General features: G+C 41.1%; 1 protein-coding gene across 1 annotated transcript; it reads left to right on the forward strand.

Moving 5' to 3' along the window:
• Nucleotides 1-1445: 1445 nt before the first annotated feature.
• Nucleotides 1446-26671, forward strand: CAPN6 (calpain 6). The gene is made up of 13 exons (XM_007992581.3): nucleotides 1446-1602; nucleotides 8008-8187; nucleotides 17386-17517; nucleotides 18582-18790; nucleotides 19295-19487; nucleotides 20042-20235; nucleotides 20503-20580; nucleotides 20686-20872; nucleotides 22720-22842; nucleotides 23000-23202; nucleotides 23780-23901; nucleotides 24267-24403; nucleotides 25013-26671. The coding sequence occupies exons 2-13, from the start codon at nucleotides 8023-8025 to the stop codon at nucleotides 25193-25195; spliced, it is 1926 nt and encodes a 641-aa protein (XP_007990772.1). The 5' UTR covers nucleotides 1446-1602; nucleotides 8008-8022; the 3' UTR covers nucleotides 25196-26671.

Here is a 26671-nt window from a genome sequence, read left to right on the forward strand (position 1 = left end):
GAATAAGCTGTTTTACAGAGGGATGGGTTTTTCAGACTGTCAGGAGGATATTTCTGCACTGAGCAAGAGGGTAGATGTGGCTTCTAAGGTTCCTTCTAATTCCCAGGTTCTGTGATTCCCTGCTAGATTTATAATTATGAAGGTGGAAAAGATGGCTAAAGAATATGAGCCCAGACAAAACAGCCTCCCTTGATTTTAAAACCAAAATTCCACACCAGGGATATTTGCTTGAGGAATATCTCACTGTCTAGCTGATTTGGTTGCCAATATTTAAAGGCCTAATTCTCCTGAGCCCCTGTTTCCTTGTGCCCTACCTCTAGCTCAACTTCCATCTTGGCATAGAAGGTACAGAGGGAGTTGTAAGGAAATGCCAAGAAGGAGATCTCAGAGACCAGAGTTATAGAAATGCTCAGAACTATTTTATGAAAACATTGGTATGGGCTGAGTGAGTGGAGACAGAACATGCTTCCTTTCCTTGTTGGGCTCTATGTGGCTCACCTGTTATCTCCAACCCCCACTTATCTCCTAGATCTTCAACTGGCCAGCAGGAGGGTTGGTGCAGGAGTAGAGGTAGAAGGTAGTAATTTCAGGTTCAAGGGTTAACAGTACACTGGTCAGGAAAGCTGAGGAATGAGACGATGAGTGTCTTTACAGTTTGTGAAAATGAAACAAACAAAACAACTTGAGAATCATGTTCCTGGAATTGTGTCCAAATGAAAGTCTCAGGTTGAAGGGACCAGGACTTTGACTGTGATGTAGTACAGTATTTACAGGGGTCTTGCTTGGCCTTTCAGAGCAAAAACAATTATTTGCTCTCCTTTCACCTAACACTGCTGTGCAGAATCTCCATAGCCTGGTTGCTAGAAATTAGGGTTCTTATAGCTGCTGTGGAATAAACTCCATTCACTTTCCTCTTAACACTCCCTTCTCTCTGTCCTTGGCCAAATGTTACCTGTTGTTTAACGAAGTGACCTTTTCTTCGTTGCACCCCATTAGCTGCTCTTTCACTGCCAGTCACTTGCTGAAGTCCTCATCACTATCACAGATCTGCCTACCAGGGCCATGTCTGTAGCCTAGCCCACATTAACTTTGCCAACACTTCACCATTTTTCTCTGCATGTCCCCTCTCCAGTAATGTGCATGTCTGTGATATTAACCCTGGGACAGAAAAGTAAGAAATCTGTCAGAATCCTGGCTGAAATTCCTATTTCTCCTTGAAACCGAGAGAGCTTTCAAACGTGGCTTCCTGAGTTTTTCATTTTGCTGGTGGGTGGGTCTGGAGTGGGCATCCCGTCTGCACATCTGGTAGAGGCACTTTCCAGATTTTCCTCATGACTCAGGATCAGTTTCTGACTGCTGGGCGGGGCAAAGCCTCCTGAAGTTGCTGCGAGGCACCTCCCCCTGTGAGCAGAGCTTGGTACAGCCCAAATAGTTTTCAGGTTAAGAAAGCCAGAATCTTTGTTCAGCCACACTGACTGAACAGACTTTTAGTGGGGTTACCTGGCTAACAGCAGCAGCGGCAACGGCAGCAGCAGCAGCAGCAGCAGCAGCAGCAGCAGCAGCAGCAGCAGCAACCGCAGCAGGGCTCCTGGGATAACTCAGGTGAGTAGAGAGGGAATTCATAAACTTACCCTGGAGTTTTATTTCCTGGATAACTTAGCGTCTAAGAAAGATGAAGAAACTTCAACTTTATAGTTAACCAAACTCCACAGCTATATTTTATGGCTTGTCTGGATCAAATATGTGCCTGTTAATAGCAGTTTGAGAACTTCAAAAATAATGGAATTTTTGGTTGGTTATTTTGAGGGGTGTGTGGGGTGATGATTGTGATTGTCTGGCAATGAAACTTTTCTGGGGATATCTGGTCAGTTTTGTGTGTGTGCACACATGCATGCATGTGTATGTGCTTGCCTTCTGCTACCCAAAATACCTGGTAAGTGAGGAAAAACCACAGGGGATGGTGTTGAGGGGGAGAAGTGTGGCTCCTTTCAGGGCCTCCTTCTAGCTTCTGCTGACCCACAACTGTGGGCAAATTATTGAAATGCGGGCAAAATCTTGGAGCCACACTGTATACAAAAGGCCCGTGAGCTCTGGTAGGAGGGTGAGCAGGCTGTGCACTGTTGCACAGGAGAAAGTGGTGGCCAAGTCTATCTTAACTCCCTGTCTGCACAGCCAGTGGTCTTCCTGCCCCGGTGACAGGTTGATCTTGGCTATTCCATTTTCCGCCTCTGGCCTGGCTTTGTTCCCTTCTGATTCCAGCTTTGGTTTAAACTTTGATTTGAAGATGGGGCTCCATCCTCCACCCCCAGGCCAACTACACTGTTCTAGGGTCTTCACTGGACCACTTGATCAGAGCTGGCTTTGGGTGGGGGACGGGAAAAAGGAGCGGTGCATTGCAATAGAAACAATTGGTTCTGAGGATTTGGAACTGTAAGTTTGCTGAAAAGCACATAGAAAAACTCAACAAAGTCTGCTGTCCTGACAATTACTTCTGGCTTCAGGATAAAGCATCCTGGTTTGTATTAATGGTGTATTGAAATTCAGCTAATGCCTCATTTGCTAATCTTTATTGTGAAAGTAAGAACACTTTACAGTCTGAAGTAATAAACAAAAAATTCTTTTTGGACTGCTAATTAACTCTTTTATTCCTCTGGAAGTTTGTATGTGTGTGAGCATGCTTATGTGCATGTGTGTGCCTGAGTGTGTGTGAACACTTTGTATTCAAATAACGTTCTTTATTTGTCCTTAGACTCCCTAGCAGTCTAGGGAAAAAGTCTAAACACTTATATGGTCAGGAATAGGTTAAAAAGCAGGCTTTCCATATCCTTGGGAGTTTTCAGTTCCTAAATTAAAAGCAGAAAATGCCCCTTTGTGACCCCCAAACAGTGTTTCTTTGATTAGCCTTGATTTGAAATCATCTCACCTTCTGACAGCTTGCAATTCAAAAACAAAATTTCTAAGTGCATTCTTGTGAGAAGAGGATAAAATGAATTTTTAAAAGCAATGTCTTGCTTGACATATTGTGTCTGCCGGTTTGCCCTCCTCCCCACCTTACAACAAATTGTGGTTAAAAAAAAAGTTAAGAGGTCCCAGTTTTAGTGTGGGCTCTGTCACTACATAACCCTTTACCTTACAACAAAAGAAAAAAGTTGTACTAAGTGATTTCTAAGAGTCTTTCCAACATAGCGTTCTATAAAATCAGAATTTGATTCTTGAAAGGCTGGAAAAGTAGACATATAGGATGGGCTTATTTGGCCAAAAGAGCAAGTCAGCCAAAAAAGGAGGGGTGAAATAGGGAGGTGTAGAGAATGGTGGAGGGGCGATTTTATATTAATCTTCTAAATGTTGGTGCATGTCTTATTTAAAGCACATGATCAAATTTCATCAGTTTCCCCTAAAGACAGAAAAGAAATTTAACTTGCTAAAAACAAGTGCTTCCTAATACTACTGCCCTGCTTTAGCCTTATCTTTAACAATTAAAGAGTATGTTCACATACATAATTTCATTACATTCTCCCAATAACACTCTGAAGTAGACAGGACAGCTAACATATTCTCATTGTGCTATGGGGAAACTGAGAGACTGAGATGTTATGTATACTAAATGGTGATATTTTGGATTTGTTTCTGGACCTTGTAACCACCTGTGTTGTTTTTTATCATTTTGAATTGCTTTTTATTTTTCGATAGAATTATTGAACAGTGGAATTAAAGAAAATTGTGTCCTCTTTTTTTTTCCTTTGAATGACTTTGAACAGACTCTTCTCTTTGGGCAGAGTAGGTACATCTTATATAAGGCAGTGGGCTGGATCAGAGGATCTCTGTGGTCCTTTTTAGACCCAGAATATCTAGTTAGAAGTTTGAATCTGAACAGCCATACATAAGTCCCGTGGTTAAATGCGTGCCCATATATGTAAACTATGACTCTGCCTGTGTACATATGAAAAAGCACTGTTCTCTGTATACCATGTGGATGTTGAATTTATATTACTTTTTCCTATCCAAATCCCTTTTCTCTCACCATACCACCCCCAGGTGTGGGGATAAGGGATGTGGATTGTGGGTAAAGTGGTGCCTACCTCATGCCAGGGCAGAATTGGGTCTTCAGTATTAAATTTGTCTGCAAAATTTTATTGATTTGATCTCGATTTTGGCTCCAAGTACAGAACAGGGAAGAAACTGAGGAAATGGAGAAACTAGCCAGGAACAATGCCTTAGCCATGCCCTCTCTCCCTCTCTCCATTAAGTTCCCTCATGTTCTCTCCCACTCACCTAAATCCAAAGCAGCTTGTGAACTGCAGACAGGATGTATTTTATCAGATATTTTTAGAGCAAAATATGCTTTTTACTCTAAGGCTAATACACAGGTTAAGAAGCAAGAGATTCTGCTTTCACGACTTGCCTAACTTCCTCAAGCTTTCCATTCCAGCGAGTAGAAAAAAAAATACCTCCCTCTTTAAACTGCAGCCTTGTATTCTACGTGGCAGTCTCCCTCAACTTCCCCTGGCATTTCTCAACTTTCTGCACTCTGGGCCCACTTCTATCCTTTGCCTTGGCAGACACGGTTGTCCTCATATTCTTTCTCAAAGTGGTGGGTTGAATTAAAATAATATTGCTTAAGACCATTACCTCAGTGCTAAGCCCCACACTCTGCCTCACCCAACCACTCATACCACTAGCCCTCAGGCCACAGGGTCCCCCTTCTTAAATGTCCACAAATTGCCTTTGTTAGCTAGAGGCTCTCCATGGCTGATACTCAAATCCCTGGGTTTATACTCAAAGCCCTAATTTTTTTCTTGTCTACCGACTTTCCTAATATGTGATCTTTAATGTAAGGGCTCTCCCATCCCCATCGCCATTGGGTGCAATAGAACAGAAAGGAGGGAGCATTCCCTTCTCTGCACTCATCCGTTCCAACAGAATAAGTTGTTTATGACAAACTCAACTTACAAATGTCTGGGTTTCCAAAAGTTTTCTGATGTTTAAATGATGAACTCTCTGATGTAAAGGGTTCAGATTCTCCCATGATCATCAAACCATGAAAATAAAGAACCTTTTCAATATCTACCATGGCAATAAATTCTAGGCAGAATGCCTCAAAGTTTGGTATCATGTTTGCTTTGGAGGATTTCCTCATTTGAACTAAAAAATCCTTTCTCTAAGAAGGTAGCAACCAAAAGAAGCAGTGTGGTGTGATGGAAAGCTGCACACAGAATCTGGCATTGCACAGAACCTGGGTTTGAGTTAATTCTGCCAGTTTCTAGCTACTGCTTCTCTAAACTGCCATTTCTGGAGATACAAAATGAAGGGCACAGATAATCTCATTAAGCATGACTGCTATGACGAGAACCCGAACTAAAATGTAAAACACACATTTCAAACAAGAAATTGCCATGCAAACGTTAATTCTCCACATAAGACATTTATCCGTTCAACAAACATTTTCTGAACAATATTTGTGTGCCCAGCTCAATGCTAGGCAATGAGAGGGCTTCAGTGTATATTTTACATTTATGGATCACTTTCTACTTATTCAAAACTACTTTTACACCAACCATCTCATTAGGTACACCCATGGTGTAAGAGGGGGCAGGGCAGATAATCTCATTTTCCTGATGAGAAAACTGAGGCACAACCAAATGGATCACAGTTCTGTTGCCTAGTCAGAAATAAGGGTCACTGGTTTTTTTTTTTTGTTTGTTTGTTTGTTTTGTTTTTTGTTTTTTTTTTGAGACAGAATCTCGCTCTGTCTCCCAGGCTGGAGTGCAATGGCACGATCTCGGCTCACTGCAACCTCCACATGAAGGTCACTTCTACTCCGCAAGTCCGAGAGGACTTGGGACTACAGTTTTACTGTAGTGGAAGGTCAGACTTATAGCCTGCTCTTCTTTATTTACTGTGTGTCTCCAGAACACAAGCACCCCAACCTAAAAGGTATTCTGTCAAGCTGTAAACTATCCATATAAGCTGTACATTCTGCCTCTGAGAGAGTCTACTGGGATCACACGGGCTTTAAAAATCAAACCTGATTTTCCTTTCAATTTATGCTACTTCTGTCTGTACACAGGCCCTCTTTATAACAGGGATTCCTTTTGCAGGATCTTGCCTGCCTTGCCATTTGACCGAGTAGTAAGGAAGACCTTTGAAGGCAGAACAGGAAATACTCATTTGTCCAGAATGTCCAGGACTAGGAGGTTCTAGCAAACTAAATATTCTAATTGCCCCAGGCTATTCTACATTTACAGTCCCCAGGCTCTGGCAATTCACCAAACCTTCTAGGGAAAAAAAGAGGCGCAGTAGTGTTTGTTGTAAGTTTGAGCATACAAGAAAATTGGGATCCATTTGTGACAGCCTTCAAATAGGAGTCTGGGCAAACATTCAGGTTGGCTCTGATGCTGCATAACTAAAAATTATTATTGATACCATCCATGCTTTCAAATACAATGAAGTACACTTTAATATTTAAAACACGTGAGTAGACAAATCTGATGAAAAAAAGGACATCAGTGTTTTGCAGTGCCCCCACAGCTCTCAATTTTAAAAGCAATTGCCAATAAATAAGGCTATGAAAAAAAAATGTGGTTATTCTCAGTTTCTTGTTCCTTGGATTCAGAGAAAGGGTAAGTTTGTTGTACACACATTGCAAATAACATTGTAATAACACTGCAAACATTTAAATTAAAAATTGTTATGGTTTTCAAATGGGGAAACTTTCTTTACCAGTGAGGCATTTCAATGTGATACTGAAAGGACATAAAATGAACTAGTAGAGAGGTCTGATCAATATTTCACTTTTTATAAAATTGCGACTGCCCCACAGACATACCACACAGATACTCCTTAAAGTGCTAACGTATTCTCCTTATTTTTTTAGCAGACATTCTGAAACTTACTCAGGTTTATTTTTGTTTCAACCCTCCTGTGATTATAGAATATAGACAGTTATTTCTAAAATATATTTTGAAATAGTTGACACAATTTAAATTTCACAATCTCGTTCTTATTTACTGTTGAATGCCAGGAGAGGATCATTAAAATCATTACAAATCTATCTTTGTGAATCAAGAAAAAGCGCTGAAAACCCTATTATCACCCCAAGGCTATTGAAAATCAAATTTGCCTTTCAAATTATCTTCCTAAAAACCAGTTGTTAATAGCACTTGAGTGTGGGGCACTCTGATAGACATTGCTTGAAGAACCACTATATGAATTCTCTGTTTAGCCATGTGAGGTTTTTGTTTTTCCTGCCTTTTTTAAAGAAAAGAAAGCAAGTGTGTATTGCCGTGGGATAACAATCTATAGCCCACCAAATTAGTGTAATTGAATTTCAGAATCTGCCTTTTATCACAGGCAAAGGATTATACATTAGACTTTTAAGAAGAAAGACCATACAATCTTTCTATCTTTCCTTGTCTTTGGAGGCCATCTGCTGAGCCGTTTCTTGCAGTAGTCTGCCTGGCCAATAATAAAAAATGCAAAGCTCTCTAAATGACAAGACGGAAGAAATTGTGTAAAAAGACTTGCTGGAATGGAAAGAGGCTGCTTTTCTCCTCACGCACAAAGTGCGTGACTCTCCAGGGAACCAATTTATTCTGACTATAGTAAAATGATTTTTCCCTTATCTTCAACTTGTACTTTGCCTTGAACTACTTCCTGCTGGTGTAAATGGAAGACTTCTCTGTAAATTATAATGAATCACATTTAACTCACAATCTTTTATTATTGATTTTTTTCTCAATAAGATTAAGACCCATATTGCCCCATTTGACAGATAAAGAAACTGAGAGCCAAAATGGTTAGGTGCCCTACCCAAGGCCCCATACTAATTAGTTGCTGAGCGTGGACCCTTCTTTCTTTGAAAATGGTGACGTTTCCTTTAAATCCAAACTAGAAGTGCCTAGCTCTGGGAAGAAGTCACTGGGATGACGGCTGTTTGTCTAATCTCAGGTAACCCTTAAAAGACCTGAGAAATTCTTCCTTCAAAGACAACAATTTTCCTCATTCTAGGCATAGTTCAACACTATGGGTCCTCCTCTGAAGCTCTTCAAAAACCAGAAATACCAGGAACTGAAGCAGGAATGCGTCAAAGACAGTAGACTTTTCTGTGATCCAACATTTCTGCCTGAGAATGATTCTCTTTTCTATAACCGACTGCTTCCTGGAAAGGTGGTGTGGAAACGTCCCCAGGTAACTCTCTATTTTACACGTTCTCTCTCCTTGACCTCCTTCATCATACCTCTACTTGATCCACTGTTTCACTTACAAGGTCTACTGTGTAGACCAATTTAGAAGTTAACTTTCTTTCTTTCTTTCTTACTCTTTCTTTCTTTCTTTCTTTCTTTCTTTCTTTCTTTCTTTCTTTCTTTCTTTCTTTCTTTCTTTCTTTCTTTCTTTCTTTTGTTCTTTCTTTCTCTCTCTCTTTCTTTCTTTTTCTTTCTTCTTTCTTTCTTTCTTTCTTTCTTTCTTTCTTTCTTTCTTTCTTTCTTCTTTATTTCCTCTCTCTTTCTTCAGCTTTATTAAAATATAATTAACAAATAAACATTTTGTATGTTATGGTGTTCAATGTGATGTTTTGGTATATGTATACATTGTGAAATAATTACCGTAATCAAGTTAACGTATTCATCACCTCACATAAAGAAAACTTTATAATGAAAGTTCCGTGGATCTGCGCTCCTGGCTCTAGCTTGGAGTCCTGAATTTTAGTCAAATTTTGACAGATTTACTTAGAAAACACAACAAAAAAAGATATGCTGTACCTTTTTGAGATTAGCTATTTAACCTTAAGCAAATTAATCTAAGATCCAATTAAGGTGTTCTGTGTATCAATAGTTGTTTTGTTTTTACTGGTGAGTAGTAATTTATGATATGGATATGCCAAAATTTGTTCATCTACTCACCTACGAAATTGGTTCTAGTATTTTTTACTGTTACATATAAAGATGCTATGAATATTTCTGTCCAAAAAAGAGAGAGATATACCATTCTTATTTTCTTTTGGAAATTCATTTGAGTAAATATGGTAACTCAAAAAGCAGCTATGCTCTTGCCTCTTTACTGAGTTACCTATCATAACAATTTAAACGTAATTTTAGGCCAGTGAGGAGAAAAACTCCTTATACAGTGAGCATAAATGAGATGAATTTTAAAAGGAAAAGATGAATTTTTCATGGGGGCGAGAAGTGTTCTTTGCTGCTCTATGGACACTGTCACCTGTATCATCCCACAACTGGACAAGTGGGCTTCAAGTAGAATTGTAGGTCTTTCACCACCTATTAGTAGTAACTATTAATAGCTGTTGTGGTTCTCTGTGCATCATCTGTATGTTGTGTCTCTAAAGCAGGTTTCAGAATCCTTCCACTAGCCCTACATGAGCAGGAGCTCAATGTATAAAACAATAGGATGATGGAGTCTGGAGAATAAATTGCAACCTTGCTATATCTAAAGGGTATAACTGGATAGAAGGATATTGTATCTAAGCTCCTTCTCAATGTAGGTGATGAGGTATATAGGCATTGTGAAATGCAAGTTCTTGGACCTTCATAATATCCTGAAGACATTCAGGTCCTATTTAATGAGGTTCCTTTCTGTGTGCTATTATGGAACCATCTCAGGCATCATCTCAATGTTTGCTCCTTCAGGTAACCCTTTTACCAACTATCACTTTTAGTTGTAATTTCCACAGCTTAAATTCCTAAATGGAGTTATGCCAAGAGCTACTTCAGTTTATGCACGTTGCTACCATGTGGTGTCAAGATACACCAGTTACATCAAGACTTGTTTTCTACGCAACTCAAAGAACATCTCTTAGTTTTTGCCTGTAAAGAATGACAACCATTGAAAGTATGAGACTGGGAGAAGCTCTCTCTGTCTGAAGGAAAATTACACTCCTCCTGCCTTTCTGTGTCTGCAGTTATTGACATTCCAGCGGATCACTTAGCTGACCTGCAAGAAAAATGTAGGAAATGAGCAGAATTCACTAACCAATACTTTGGTATGCAGACAGGCTTTTTTTATTTTGCAAAAATACATAGAGAAAATAGAGATACATTTTCTGGGATCCACTCTTATGAATGGATGGTGATAAATGAGGGGCATGCCTCTTTTCTGATGCTTGGATATGAAGGAAAAGATGTCAATACGGCAAAAGTAGCTAAAAACGAAGCAGGAAATTAAGAGAGGTGTACTGGGTAGGTGTCTTTCTGAAATAGGACAGACTTGAACATATTTATAGGCTAAGAAGTAGATGGTAAAGAAGAAGAGGTTGAAGACACAGAAGAGAAAAGGGATGATAGGTAGGGGTGAGGTGGAGGAGGTGGGAGGGAATCCGGTGGGCAGCAAAATTGCAAGCCAACATGAAGCCATTCCCCAGATGTGCACCAAGCAGACAGTATTTCCTGTACTGGCTGTCTTTAGACACATCCTTCCCCCTCTATCTTGGCTCAGCCCATTGTCCTTTGCCTTCATCCTCCAAATTCTGTGGATTGAATCTTAGATGGATTAGCGGGGAAGGAAAAAGTCTTAACAACCATTGCATTTTGCCTCTAAAGCAAACAAAACCCCTTCTAAAGTGAGAGAAAATCAGAGAGAGAGGCTGAACAGTGGGGATGGGTAGGAAAAAGAATCAACAGTCACGACATGCCTACTATGGGCCAGATACTGTGTTTGAGGTACATTATTTTATTTCACCCTTATTTACCAAGGCTTAGCAAAGTAGGCATGTTAAAAGTTACTTTGATGCAATTCTGTTTTCCAAGTTTAAAAAATACCAGCAGATACATGCCCATTATATATCTTTATATAGAAAGAAACTATGTCTTTAAGAGAAGGTAAGTATTTGCTCAGGGTCAGACTGCTAACAAGCTAGGATTTTCATCCGGGTTTGACTGCAAAGCCTGCATGAGTTTTCACTCTATCCTGCTGTCATATCAGGGAGATAGAGTTAGTTGTTTTGTGTCTCCTGTTTTTACCAAAATAAGTAGCTTCCCTCCAGTCAGTTCTCACATTCCTCTTCACTGTGTTGATGCCACACTTTCATTAATTGTTCCACACTCTCCTGTTTGAGAGCATGGTGTTTGCTTAGTCTTATTAAGCCCAAAGGGAGGGTCACTAGAGAAATATTTACTGAACACCTACTCTATGCCAGCCTTGGTGCAAGACACAGACATGGCCTGTGGTGAGGCACTCCCATTCTAGTGGATATTGAGCTATCAAAGAGTTAAAAAAGAAATGAATGTTGGATGTTTGAAATGCTATTTTCAGGCGCATGGACAGTAAATCATGTAGAATTTTTGGAGAAGGGGAGTTTACCATAGATTGGAATCGTCGGGGAAGGGGCCTCTTGTGGGGAGTAGGAGAAAAAAACAAGGTTCTGGACCACCATCTGAGCCTCCTCGAAAAGCTGTGGATTCCTTCCCAGCCAGAGTGGAGGCCAAGCCTGTGGTCAAGAACCACGTCAAAGTTCTCTGGCCTCCCATCAGGAAAGCTGAGAGACAGAGCTGGGCCTCTCTGAATTGGCTCAGGAAGACCAGATGAGTCGTTGGCCTCCCCCGCCTAATTGGCAAGGTTGAGATCCTGGTGTGCAGTGAAATTTACAGACATCTTGTCCTTTGGCATGCCATGTAGCTGCACACTTAACTGGGGCTCTTTTCTGAAGTCTCCAAAATGGAAGCAACACAATTAACCTCATATTTTCTGTCTTTTTCCTTTCTCGTGTTGAAGGCTTTTGCCTTCATAATCCTCCATGCCTGCAAACACCACTGATAGTTTAACAGACTGACTCCAGTCAAGCTCCGCCCCTTTCCAGCCTGGGCCACCCTCCTATTCTCAGGCAGGATTGAGTTCCCCTCCTCCCACTTGCCACTTCCTTGCTGTGTTTTAAGGAGCCTCTTCAGATGGCAGGAATTCTGAGTGTTTTGCAATTGTTCAATGCCATATCATCTGCCCATGCCCTCCAGAGGAAAGTTCTTAATTTATCCAGCTGTCCATTGGCCTCAGCTGTTGTCCTAGCTTTCTGAGTACACAGGTATATTGCCTGAGACCATGTGCTCCAGGACTTTTCTATCCTCCTGGGGCTCAACATATATAGTCTTCATAAATTATAAGATCTAACTTATACTGAGTTACAGCGTGATCATAAGACTGCCGGTTGGATTTTTAGGCTGAAATCTGCCTGCCAAATTCCCACAGAAAATCTCTTCTCCAGCTCCCTCCAGCCACTCTCCCCTCCTACCCACCTCTGGCTTTTTTCCTTACTGACTCATATCTACCTACAATAGTGTCTTAAAATCAGACACATCTAATCCCTGACTAAAAAGGAGTAAAGCCTCATGGAAATTTGCACTGTCAACTGTGGAGGAAAAAAGGACTCCTGCACAAGATCTGTCAGCTCTCCTGTCAAGTTTTAAGTTCAACCTTGCTACCATTGCTGTTGCCTAGTCTTCCCTTTGAGAATACATTCCCCTGGGGCCATTTTACTACATTGTCTGGTTGAGAGTGGGAGGGTGATGAGGCTCTGGATTAAAATTATGGTAGTAGAAATGGAAGGGAAAGGCAGATGAGGGGAGACATTAAAAGCAGAATATACAGGCTTGGGTGATAGATGGCATGTGAGGGAACTGTAAAAAAAGAAACACTTTTCCCTCTGTGCTAATAGAAATTTCCAATCACCAGCTGAATGCAACATCTCGGTATAGTAGTTTTGGCCTAGTCTGTTCAAGAATTTCCTTTTCTTCCCAGAGACTATATCACCCCATGTGAGTAGTGCTAAGTGTTTTCCACTGTTTACACAATTGAAGAGAGTTGAATAGGCCCATAGTCTTTCTCTCCAACTGTCCTATTTATTTTAAATTATGCATTAGCAAACTTTAACAGCTTTATCGAAGTGCAATTTATATATCGTGAAACTCACCTGTTTTAAGTGTACAAAGCAATGATTTTTAATAAATTTAAAGTTGTGCAAACATTACCACAACCCAGTTGTAGAAGAGTTGCATCACTTCAATAAGATCCCTTGTGCACATTTGAAAGAAGTAATCCCTCCACCCTACCCCCACTCCCTGCTGCAGCCAACCACTAATGTACTTTTGGTTTCTATCCAGAACTGCCTATTCTGTACATTTCACTTAAAATGGAATCATGAAAGTAACTGGCTTCTTTTTCTTAGCATAATGTTTTCAAGAGTCACCCACGTTGTAGCACGTATCAGTTTATTCCATCTTATTGCTGAACAGTATTCCATTGCATAGATATACAAATTGTTTCCCAAAAAGCAGTTTGGGATCTATGCCTTGAGTCTCCCAGCAGAATTCTGAAGGTTAAGTAAGAAAATGATTACATAGCGATTCGTGGCCTAGTTTGGAGGTGGAAGCTGGGTCTAAGATCCTATTCTATTCTCCATATTGAGTTTTCCTTGGATGGGTTAGGAAGGAAGAGAATATTTTACTGATAACCAAATCTTCATGCAGAATTGAAACTCCCCATTAGGAAAAGTGGACTCCTTGAGAGGCTAGTGTAACATTGGTGCTCGAGCCTAAGTCCACCTATAAATGCTCCATTTGGGGGATGGTTCAATTTTCTAAGTAAGATAACAGCTACTTGGACTAGCTCACAAAACCCTCCGTTCCTGAGTAGCAGTTCTGTGCAAATTAGCCCCTGAGCCTTCTGGGACTATTCAGACCCTGGACTTATTCGTAATGTACCTACCACAGGGCTGGCCTCACTTGTAGGTGTCCACACTCGTACCCCCTCACTACTGCTAGATTGCACGTAGCACTTGGTCAAAAGTGTTTCCACTCTTCTGGCTGCTGGTTTTCTGGGCAACTTTTCATTTTACTGTGGTTCCTGCGGTTTACCCTGGACCTCCATGTTTATTGTCAGTAAATTTCACCTGTGTAAAAAAAAAATGCTGAATTTGGATGTGGTAGGTGCAAAGGGAGTCACATAGAGTGCCTTGTGCAGGGCTACAGGACTTGTAACTGTATGCCCCCTCCCGCTCAGAGGTCTCTGGGAAGGAGGATGAAGTAAGGACAATGAGAAGTCCCTTAAGACTAAGCTAAGAGAACATACTTCCTAGAGAAGCTGCTTTGCTTAATGGAAGGTTTTGGCTCAGAGGCGGGGTCATGTGGGGACCATTTCAGCTTTACTCTTGGTACTAACTTCCTAGTTGTGTGTTTCTTCCTAAGAAATCATTTTGCCGTGACAAACAGCCCAGTTCAAGGATCACTTCAACTGTGCCAACACAGCTGGGAACCATTAAGGGCTCAGCATCCCTCCTCGCTCCTAAGCCACCCAAATATTGTGAATATGTGTGCTGTGACCTCTCCTCCAACCCCATTCCTACCTCTCCAGCATGGCTCAAGTTGAAATGTCCCATCTGCACTCTGCATCTCAGCTTTGAATTACAGAAAAATTTCTCAAGTCTTACATCCTTAACCCCAACAGGAAGATACCCGTGTGTCCAAAACTAGGGAAGAAGTCAACAACCAGTCATTTTGTTGTTTTCAAATTTGTCACCAAATAGTCTGTTTGGCTGCTGGATTTGCAATGGCTTATTACCATTTACCCTTTCTAAATCCTTGGCTACTTTCTAGTCTTTTAATGCCTCACTTCCTTAAAGAGACAGAAGATATGGCTTAATAAAGGATTTGTTTCCCAGGTTTCATATCACGATGTTTACATATAGTAAGAGATTGATTCATATTTAGTGAATTTAAATGAGCAGACTAACACCTATTAGTGATCTTTATCCTGGAACCAAAAGCTAAGAGGTAAGTAAGTTTTCCAAGAGAGTGAAGAGAGTTTAGGTAGGTTTTAAGCAGAGGCATAAAACATTGAGATGAATGACTGAAAGAGGTGGTAGCATCTCTGTCCCTGAGGAGTTGCACAATATCATCCTTTATGTGGTGGCTATTGTTGAGCCTAAAGGCACAGGGATGGATGACTGAGGTCTTGAGTTTTATTCTCTAGCCATATGTGGTTCTGAAAAATAAAAAAACTTTAGGCCTAGGTCTCCTGCTGACTAGCTAGATGATCAGAGTAGCAAGTTATTGCCCCTCTCTGAGCTTGCTTCCTCATGTGAAAAATAAGCTTTACTAGATAGTCTCCAAAATTCATTCCAGTTTTGACATTCTATGACTGTTAACTTGTCATGTTTTAAATCTATTGTTAAATAGCCGTCATGTATGAAGAGGGGTAAAGCATACCTGGAGAATGAACCAGTTTGTAAGAGGAAATGGAACGTGGTGCTGGGGGGGGGGTCCCAAACTTACATTCTCTCATGAATTTGACACAGCTTTTAATATATATATTATATGTAAATAGATATATACATAGACACACACATATAATATATAATAATCATATCCATCTTGGGTCTACAAGAGAATAATTACACCATTCCTCAATTTGAATTCTGTTTATATGTCTTTTTGCTCACTTATGTGATCCTTTATGTCTTCAATAGAAGTTGACATGCCAAAAGTGTTGGCTAAGCCTAGATACCTATTGTGAAATGAAAATCTTATGGAAATTCAAGACACCATAGTGTATCTCCAACCACTAACAACTCTACATAAAACTAGCAAATAATTTGTCTTACTAGTCTAAAAGCACACTTTTTCATATATCAGTGTTCACTTTATTGTTTTTCCATGTCAGGAAACTATGATATGTATTATCTAGGTCAAAGAAATTATTTTATACTTTGACATCTTGCTCCAAATAAAATGAAAACACCTGACCTGGGGAGGAAAAACTGTGCTTAGTTTCATTTTAGAAAAGGCAAAAAACAATGAGAAGAAAAAGAACATCAGGGTTTGACTCACCCAACATACCTGCTCTATGTTCAACAAGTGAAAACAAATGCAGTTTGCAACTCATAAAAAATATTTTTTAAAATAGAAAATTCTCCTAAAACAAAAAGTAGTTGTGAGCTACCAGGCATGCATCTAAAAAAAAAAAGACCTGAGAATCCAAAGCTGACAACCCATCTAGCCATCTCCTTTTGGCAGAGGGATGCCTAATTAATCTCCAACTTGGACTTGTCTTTGCCCAGAATGCCTGCCTATTTCTTTCCAGAGTTATTTTGGTTTTTAAAGAATATATGGAATGTTTCATTCTGTAGACCAGACCCTTCATCAAGGAGAATTATGGCCATTAAAAAAAGAGATTTGAGGACCAGAAAAATACAGCTGCCTTTAATACTTTTTAAAAGGATATATGTCTAGATTCCATTTGAGACGAGGATTTATTTCTGCTGCGTAAGCAGAATGTCAAGGTACCGGCCGATGGCCTCCTCGTGAAGCTTTCTCGATCTAGTCAAGAATGCATTGGTATTTCCTGCCTTTGAACTCTGCAAATGCTGGTACTCTGAGTCACCCAATTATGTCTTCAACTATGCAGTGTCATGTATGTCACAATGCCATTGCCCATGCCTTTCTCTCTACCTGTTACGCCACTGTACCCCTCTCTTGTCCAACTGCCTAATTCTAGTCAACTCCAGTGTTAACACCACTGTGAATCCTATTCTGACTATGATCAGGAGAATTATGGGGATTCTTCCTTTAGACATGAATTATGCTTTGAAAATGACTCTACTGTGCCCTATCACTTTGTGTTATAATTGTATTACTCCCAGGGGAAAGGCACAGTTAATATGTTGGGGGGAAGATACATGCATACATTCCAAACAAATACTGCCCCCACTCTGCCCAGATTCCCTCAGGACCTTCACTGGGAAAGAAGGTCGGTTGAAGTGTTCCTGTGAGTGGTTTATTACCATTTGCTATTAATGCTGCTGTCATCTATATTCATCCAAAAATGTAGAAAAATCTGGTTGCTATGGAGACCACTGTTGCTTTTGCTTTATGTTAGAAAAGGGCTTCCTATAAGGTCTCCTAACTGATTTTCCTAGAGAAGGAGAAGAATTAATGTTAACCTTCATTAGACCTTGTCTCTTTAATACAACCTCCCTTCCAAACACAGGTGCTTCAGAAAATCTCATCCTGGCAAAATAGGATCAGAATGTAATGTACTAATTCCTAGTTATTATTTTTTTTTTGAAAGGTCACTGCTGTGGTGAAAACTCTCCCAAACCCCAATGACAGCTATGTCTGAGAGCCCTCACCACCGCATGGCACCCAATCTCGTCACACCCCCTCCTTTCATTTCTCCTGCCACTTCCAAACATGGGGCAAGATGATCAACTGTTTTTTGGTTTTCCTTATAATCCCCTCAGCCTTCCCTTCAACCCACTTATGGAAAGCCTACTCATTTTTCAACTCTAACCTTATCTCCTCTATGAAGGCTGTCCTGCCTAGTTCAGCTCACAGTGACTCTTGCGAAACTCTTCCCAGACTCTCATATAACCAATTATTGTATTCACAGGACATCTGTGATGATCCCCGTCTGATTGTGGGCAACATTAGCAACCACCAGCTGACCCAAGGGAGACTGGGGCACAAGCCAATGGTTTCTGCATTTTCCTGTTTGGCTGTTCAGGAGTCTCATTGGACAAAGGTATTATCCCTCCCATGGGACCTCATTCAGTTTTCTTGTCTTCTTTAATAACTTTAGGAAAAAATCAGCTAATAACTTTCTTAGATTGTTGTATTTCTTGAAAGCAGAGATATTAACTAGATGACTTCCCTCCATTTCATTATAAGAAGTTTTCATTATAAGAAGTTTTGCAAACACAGAAAAGTTGAAAGAATTTTATAGTGAACACTCATATACCCACCTAGATTCTACCATTAACGTTTTACTCTACTTGCTTTGTCATATATGCTCATTGAAATCTTTGGTTATCATTTGCCGTGCATTGACTCAGTATCTCTGCATATTACATTATCTGCACCTACTGGGATATAAAGTCAGTAGAAACCAGGGAGTCACTAATACATATTAATAACAGAAAAGGTGAGAAAGACAGAAGTAGGACTTTGAAAAGGTTCTAATAAATTATTAATAGTACAAAAATTCCTTTAGCATTCAGGTAGAGTTCAAGGCAATGAAGTATTGACTTGGGACAAAGTTAAAACATTTTCCTCAAAAAAATAATTTTAGAATATTAATGTGTAGCTGTTATATAAAAAAAATTCCTAAACATAATTTTATTCAAAATGCAAATTAAATCCATATTCAATAGAATTGATATAAAATCTGTAGAATGGATATTTAGAAAACAAACTACAATGGGCCTTGATTTTGATTGGTTTTGCTTTTTAGAATGCCTTGCATTTTAAACATGCAATCATGAATATGTTTATGTATTCTGCTTCTTAACATCTAGTTTATAGATTATTTGTGGAAAGCATTTAACCACTGACTGGTTGTCCCAGCCACACTGTGTTCTCCTGTGTGCATTTAGACAGGCGTGGTGATATCATCCTCAGCCAAACTGATCTGAGGAAGCAGAAGTTGTGGGTAAAATGCTATACCTAGGATTTTCCAATCCAGACTCAAACCAGGTGTATGTGGCTTGCTTCCTGTTGTCATGTGGATTTGCCAGGAGTAAATTTTCATCTCAGTTTCTGGATGTAGTCTGGTGAATAACACTTGATTAAATGTTCTTGCATTTCTAGACAATTCCTAACCATAAGGAACAGGAGTGGGACCCTCAAAAAACAGATAAATATGCTGGGATATTTCGCTTTCGTTTCTGGCATTTTGGAGAATGGACTGAAGTGGTGATTGATGACTTGTTGCCCACCATTAATGGAGATCTGGTCTTCTCTTTTTCCACCTCCATGAATGAGTTTTGGAATGCTCTGCTGGAAAAAGCTTATGCAAAGTAAGGAGGGGATTGACTAGTCTGCTGTCAGGGTACATGAGGAAAGGAAAGCCGCATTTGTCTTTGGAAGCTCATTCTCTCCCAGCCCAACCCTGGAGTTTAAGTTGGGTAAGATGTCAGTCAGAACTAAGGCATTGTTTTGCACTTGGGCCTGGCTGTCAGAAATCTTAGATGAGAGAGAAATCAGAGGTTCTTGTCTCCATTTAAACTCTTACCTGCTCCCAGGTATCCTTTCCTGCTGCTATCTGCAGATCACATGGCATTATCACTTCTTTTTTTCTTTAATATCTCCCCATAGAAAGAAGTTTTTGCATAGACTGTCCTTGATCAACATAGCCTAAGCCTAGAAATTTCTGAATATAATTTCAAAAAATATCTCATTTCATACCTAGAGAAAAGCCATCTGGTAAAGTCTAGGCAGGGAATGTTCTGATTCTTTAGAGTATTATGTTCTTGACCTGGAAAAACAATTTTACAAAGATAACCTTGCATACTTGCCCTCAGGCTGCTAGGCTGTTATGAGGCCCTGGATGGTTTGACCATCACTGATATTATTGTGGACTTCACGGGCACATTGGCTGAAACTGTTGACATGCAGAAAGGAAGATACACTGAGCTTGTTGAAGAGAAGTACAAGCTATTCGGAGAGCTGTACAAAACATTTACCAAAGGCGGTCTGATCTGCTGTTCCATTGAGGTTTGTACTTATGAAAAACAACCACTGTATACTCATTCCTGGCAGAAGAGACTACAAAATTTAGTAGGGAAATTCACCCTTAACCCAAAGACCCATGAAAAACTATTAATGGTACTTGGAAAGCTAAGATACACATTTTGTCCTGGTGTAGAAGTTGAGGTGCTTTAATTTTTTATCCTTTTGTACCAGTCAGTCCACGTGGAACCAATGCAGCATCCAGGCTGGTGTCAGTAGCCTCTGCTAAATTATTCCTCCTGTCTCTGCTTCTAGATCTTGAGGTTATGGCTGCTTGTTCAATAAATGAATCTGCCCCATCAAATTTTGTCAGTCCATATTAATGTACTACAGTGGATAGTCTGAATCTGACTTGTTTGAGTTGTTATATTACATTCTTTATCTCTACTGCTTTTGTTTCAAGTTGGGTGTCAGGATGAAATTTCCATCTGTGTGAGAACTAGCTTCAATCCTACTGGGTTAAGCCAATTAATGAAGAAGGGGGATCAGGACTGGTACTCCCAGTTTCTGTGCCTTTATATATCTTTCTTTGCTCTCAGTCTCCCAATCAGGAGGAGCAAGAAGTTGAAACTGATTGGGGGCTGCTGAAGGGCCATACCTACACCATGACTGATATTCGCAAAATTCGTCTTGGAGAGAGACTTGTGGAAGTCTTCAGTGCTGAGAAGCTGTATATGATTCGCCTGAGAAACCCCTTGGGAAGACAGGAATGGAGTGGCCCCTGGAGTGAAATGTGAGTTGCATTCCACTTTCACAGCTACATCTCCAAAGCCCTGTAGTTCTCCCAGACCCATCCCTCCAGACTGCTAGTGTGCTCTCAGTGCTCAGTGACATCTGTGGGCTCTTGTCAGGCATGGGGTCTGTGACCCAGCCACAGATGAAATAAAGCAGGACTGATTCTCATGCATTCTGTTTCTCTGGCATCCTGCTTACTACAAGAAGTCAATGGCAAACATAATGGTTTATCTTTTTTTCTTTCTTTCTTTCTATTTGCTTTCAGTTCTGAAGAGTGGCAGCAACTGACTGCAGGAGATCGCAAAAACCTGGGGCTTGTTATGTCTGATGATGGAGAGTTTTGGTGAGGAGCGGTTTCTGCACTAAGGGAATTGGGGCTTCCACATGGAACTACAGTGTTAAGTATTAAATACCATCTTTATCTTTTTCCTGTGCACCTTCCATTCAGGATGAGCTTGGAGGACTTTTGCCGCAACTTTCACAAACTGAATGTCTGCCGCAATGTGAACAACCCTATTTTTGGCCGAAAGGAGCTGGAATCGGTGTTGGGATGCTGGACTGTGGATGATGATCCCCTGATGAACCGCTCAGGAGGCTGCTATAACAACCGTGATACCTTCCTGCAGAATCCCCAGGTTTGAGTCAATCACTTTATTTGCCTCAAAGTTATCCAGTCAATAGGAACTCAGATCTTGCTTTGGTCATCTCTGGAGTATTTCTTTAGCATCAAGTCTTCCATTTGCAGTTATCATGTAATATTCATTAACCAGGATCTCTAGGGATTGTCTCAGGTGCTTGTAAACCACAGCAGACTATGCCTTTTTGCAGAGACAGACTTTGGCAGCATTATCAAATCTGAATCACCTCCTCTGGCTGCCTCTCTTCTGGCCATATTGCCTGGTATGGCTCTTTGACAATCCCTGCTTCCTTGTGATGGTCCCACATTGGAGAGAGAAGATCTGCTTTGAGATGTTCTCTCAATTCTTCCTCATTTCGCTTTACTGCCCAGCTGTTCTCTGGGGTGCACATTTACTATATTCTTCCTCTTTCTAATGCAGATGACTCTTTTGAACCTCATTATTATGCCTCCATTTTATCATCTAGATCCAGGTCATTTTTCCCAGGATTTGAATCATTGCCCTGTCAATGACTCCATCCCATCCATCTCCCATTACAGTGCTATTCCAGGTGACACAGCAGGGTCAAGTCCAGAGTAAAAAACCCAAACATCTAAAGCCTGAATCTATAATAACCTGGATGGTTTCATCTCAAAATGTGCTGATGAGCTAACTCATAGAAAACAAGAATTCTGCCTATATTGCTGCCTCACTGGACATGGGTGTGTCTTTTCTTTCCATGGATCTCATTGGTCAGGCATTTAGGAGAATACCGAGACTAGTGAGCTGATTCACCTAACTCATACTGCTCTTCCACCCTTTCCATTTTAATTGTTCCTAAAGAAAAGAAATCTCCTATCTCCCCTGCCACACACCACCTCACCCCCATTTACAGCTCTGGAAATGTTTCAAGTATTAGGCACATATACTAAGCTGGGAAAATGGCTTCACTCTATATCTATGTACAGGATTGAACTTAGGGGCCTTAGTTCTGAATCTGTTTTTTCTTCTTTCCTTCCTTCCTTCCTTCCTTCCTTCCTTCCTTCCTTCCTTCCTTCCTTCCTTCCTTCCTTCCTTCCTTCCTTCTTTCCGTCATTTTAGAGATGGGATCTCACTTTGTTGCCCAGACTGGAGTGCAGTGGCAGGATCACAGTTCACTGCACCCTTGAATTCCTGGGATCAAGGGATCCTTCTACCTTAGCCTCCCAAATAGCTGTTTCATGTTTCCTTCTAAAGGGAGAGAGGAATGGAGACAGAGACAGAGAGGAGAATCTGATGCCTTTTAGTTTTGTCTCCTAATAGCACCGTGATTCCCCAGATGATGTTTGGAAAGTCTGACACAGGCTTGTAGCTTCCTTAAAGTGGCAGTAGCAAAACATCAATTCTCCAAGGAAGTGGATCCAGCTCTTCCACAGGCCATAAGTCTGGCTGGCAATAGGAGGCTAGCCCAGGGTGATGCTGTAGTGTCAGGCTGAGTCAAATGAAAACCCTTTCTGTCTTTATGGATTCCAGACTTTTTCTATAAATGGCATTTAAATAAGAAGGGATAATAACAACAACAATAATAATAATATAATAATTTACCAATAACTTATTAGAACAAAGCATATCCTCTTTGGCATCAAAGGCTAAGAATAAAGTTGTCCCTCAACACATGCTGAATGACATAGAAAGAAGCAAGTGTTAATGGTATACACTTAGCAAGTCAATGAATTATCCAAGACCTTGTTGTCTGATCAATATCAAAGCCCAGAAAATAACTCAAGGCTCTGCTTCCCAATGACAAGCTTTCTTCCCTGAAATTTAAGCTGGCTCATCTGAAATGGGAATTCTAACTCACCTCTTTGGTGGCCTCTTTCCCTTAGTACATCTTCACCGTGCCTGAGGATGGGCACAAGGTCATTATGTCACTGCAGCAGAAGGACCTGCGCACTTACCGCCGAATGGGAAGACCTGACAATTACATCATTGGCTTTGAGCTCTTCAAGGTAAAAATTTGGAGCAGAGAGAATGGAGGCAAACAAAGTAAAAATTAGGATGATTTAGGGGTAGGGGAAGAATGAAAGGCCTAGGGATAAAGAAAACGGAGGATACAAAAACCACGATTTGAGTGGAATTGAATATTTTACCCTATTTCATTTCCAGGTGGAGATGAACCGCAAATTCCGCCTCCACCACCTCTACATCCAGGAGCGTGCTGGGACTTCCACCTATATTGACACTCGCACAGTATTTCTGAGCAAGTACCTGAAGAAGGGCAACTATGTGCTTGTCCCAACCATGTTCCAGCATGGTCGCACCAGCGAGTTTCTCCTGAGAATCTTCTCTGAAGTGCCTGTCCAGCTCAGGTTCAGTTTCCTTCACAAGCCCTCAAACCCCTGTTCTTTGCTTTACCTCCAATCCTGAACCCCTTCACCCATCTCCCCTCTTCAGACGTTCGATGGGACAACTTGTTTAAATCAGACTTGATTCACTGAAATCATGGTGGTAAAAATATTTCTCAAAGAGAGGTTGGGGGAAATTCCCCAGTGAAGGTCTGAACTTTAGAGCTCTGAGCTACCCTTAAAGAGGAACAGGCCTATAGTCTAAGTTCTTCCACATCAAATTTTGTCTTCTGTTTTCTGGCTGATACCCTCTTTTCTTAAGCAGATGACACTCCTCCCTGCTCTTCTATTATGTTCTGAGTGCTGGGTCACTAAAGCCACCTTTTTGTCCCAGCCCTGCCTACTTCGATCTTTATCTCCTGGCCCTTAAAGAAAGGAGAAAGGAAAGCATGCTCAAAATATATATAAGCCATATCTGAGGAAGAATGGGCTAAGTCATACAATGTCTCATGCTTTTCAGCAATGATGTCTGCTTTGGTGGATTTATTTCATCAAAGGATTTTTATCATATGATGAAAATATTTTATTTTTGATGTTCTAGGGAACTGACTCTGGACATGCCCAAAATGTCCTGCTGGAACTTGGCTCGTGGCTACCCGAAAGTAGTTACTCAGATCACTGTTCATAGTGCTGAGGACCTGGAGAAGAAGTATGCCAATGAAAGTAAGAATGGCAGGAATGTCTGGAAAGCAAAATTCAGTTGCATTTATAGCACATAAGTTAGAAAATATGATCACAAATTATTTTCTCCAGCAATATTTTCAGTCTAGAGAAGTTGGGAATGGATGGCAATCATGGCAGAGGATGGGATGTCAACTTCAGGCAAGACCTATAATAGATTCATTTTCATATTCCTATACAAAATATGGAAAAGGAAAGGGAAGTGGGAATAAAAGTGTTGAATCTCAGTCATTCCGGTGCTCAGGTGCTATGCTGAAAGTCCCAGGACTGGCTTACTGAGATACCTTCTTGTCTATCTAGAAAAGGGACTTTAATTGCTGTGTTAAAAACATGTCACTTTGTTCCAGCTGTAAACCCATATTTGGTCATCAAATGTGGAAAGGAGGAAGTCCGTTCTCCTGTCCAGAAGAATACAGTTCATGCCATTTTTGACACCCAGGCCATTTTCTACAGAAGGACCACTGACATTCCTATTATAGTACAGGTAAGAGTGTGTACAGGGGTCCCCAGAAAGGCTCATACTCTCCACCAGATACTAGATGATCCCAAGTACCTTATGTATGTTTAGGATGCAGAACAAGAATTATGATATTTTTTGGTTTGTTTTATACTCAAAAACTCTTCTCACCAAGCATGGACACTGACTTCCTTATTACCATCCATCCTAAATCTCCTCTCTTCCATTTATTTAATTGTGGGCAAAAGTCCACATGCTCACTAGTACACATGTTAACACATGTATCATAAAATCCCATGGAGGGAAGCATATGCCAGTTCAGAGGACCCTCAACATGGCTAGGTCAGGATGAATCACTGCAGTCTGGCAGTTTTTCTGACTTAATACGCCTGACCAGCAGCCTTTAGGTAACCATCTCACAGGTCAAGAACAAACCGGAGATTCCGTTTTCTGGCTTTTCACCTATATTCTTTGAGATATCCTTCCCTCAGCTGATGGGCTTTCAGGAACGGACAGAATGGTCTCTTGGTTTTAAAACAAATCTTTTGAAGCTCAGCATTAGATCTGAATGTCACTGGGCAAAGGTTAATCTCACTGAGGGCTGCTCATCTTCACTCCCTTCATTTGTCTTTCCAGGTCTGGAACAGCCGAAAATTCTGTGATCAGTTCTTGGGGCAGGTTACTCTGGATGCTGACCCCAGCGACTGCCGTGATCTGAAGTCTCTGTACCTTCGTAAGAAGGGTGGTCCAACTGCCAAAGTCAAGCAAGGCCACATCAGTTTCAAGGTTATTTCCAGCGATGATCTCACTGAGCTCTAAATCTCCAATCCCAGAGAATCCTGACAAAGCTTGCCACCCTTTTATTTTCTGTCAGGTGCCAGGTCTTAGTTAAGATTCACAATCTTTAGAAAGAATGAGATTCACAATAATTAACTTTCCTCTCTTCTGATAAATTCCTCATACTTCCCAATCAAGTAGCATCAGTAGCGACATAACCTATATACCTCCAGCAGCTGGACATGGGGAGGCGACAGTCCTATCTAGACGTCATACACCTTTGCCAAGAAAGGATCTCTGAGGCTTCCGGGGGTGAGATTCAAGCAGGACAATAACAAGAGGCTGAACACCCTACAGATGTCTGTGATGTTTTCAGTTGTTCGATGTATCTCCCCTGTAGGGCATGTTGAGGAAGGAGGAGGGCTGATCAAGGCCAAGCTGGTCTAGCCTGACATCCTATCTCCTGACTGAACACTATAGACTTCCCAGCAGCATTTCACCCAGCAGCCAGAGCCGGCTTTAAGTCCCCAACCCTTACAGCCACCACTGCCACCACCACCAACCACGACCACCACCACCACCACCACCACTCACCACCATCACCACCTCCGGAAAGTGTAGTCCTGCCCTCAACCAAGTCACCCCCCACAGTAAATTTTACCTTCATGTTGAGAAGGCTTCCTAGGTGCTTAATCAAGAGCTGGAGTTCAATGAGTCCTAGACAGTGAGAAGGGCCTGAGCTTCAGCTCAGTGGAAGCCAGCTGTGTGCCACAAGAAGGAAAAGTGGAAGAAGCTGCAGTGGGAGACAAAGCCTCGGTCCCCCACCCATCTACACACACCTACACTCACACACGCGCACATGGGCGCGCACGAACTACCGTTTAGGCAGTCAGTGGGCAAGAGGAAAGATAAGTGAGTACCATACACACCTAAAAGATGAGAGAATTCATCCAGACATAGTACAGCCAGTTTGGGGCCCCTGACTGCAATGTGAAACCTCTCGCTGCTGCTAGGTTTACAAACAAGCCCATTGTCCTGTGCCTCCTAATATCATTTGTACTGAAGACCCCATCTGGGGACTTGAGACTTTGGTCCCAGCCCAGACTCCTCAGACTTTTCTCTCAGTTGGGATGCTTCACTCGCTGGGGGTGTTTGTTTGCCCTCTCATTTTTCAGTACTTCTACAGAATTTTCTCTAGAGTCAGTCATTATGAAATGTTCTTCCCTCCATCTTAACCTATCAATGTTCTGCCCCTCCTTCAAGGCCCAGTATAAATGCCACCTCCTCCATGAAGCCTTCCCTAATTCCGCCCCAAACCCCCACCTTCAACAATATTTCAACGCTTCTGCAATGATGAAAAAGAAACATAGTTGTAGTACTTAGCCTAGTCCAGCAAGCATTCATTTTTAGCTCGCTCATTTTTTACCATGTTTTCCAGTCTGTTTAACTTCTGCAGTGCCTTCACTACACTGCCTTACATAAGCCAAATCACAATAAAGTTCATATTCAATACATTGA

Source organism: Chlorocebus sabaeus, chromosome X (genome assembly GCF_047675955.1).
Source record: "Chlorocebus sabaeus isolate Y175 chromosome X, mChlSab1.0.hap1, whole genome shotgun sequence".
NCBI classification, from domain to species: domain Eukaryota; kingdom Metazoa; phylum Chordata; class Mammalia; order Primates; family Cercopithecidae; genus Chlorocebus; species Chlorocebus sabaeus.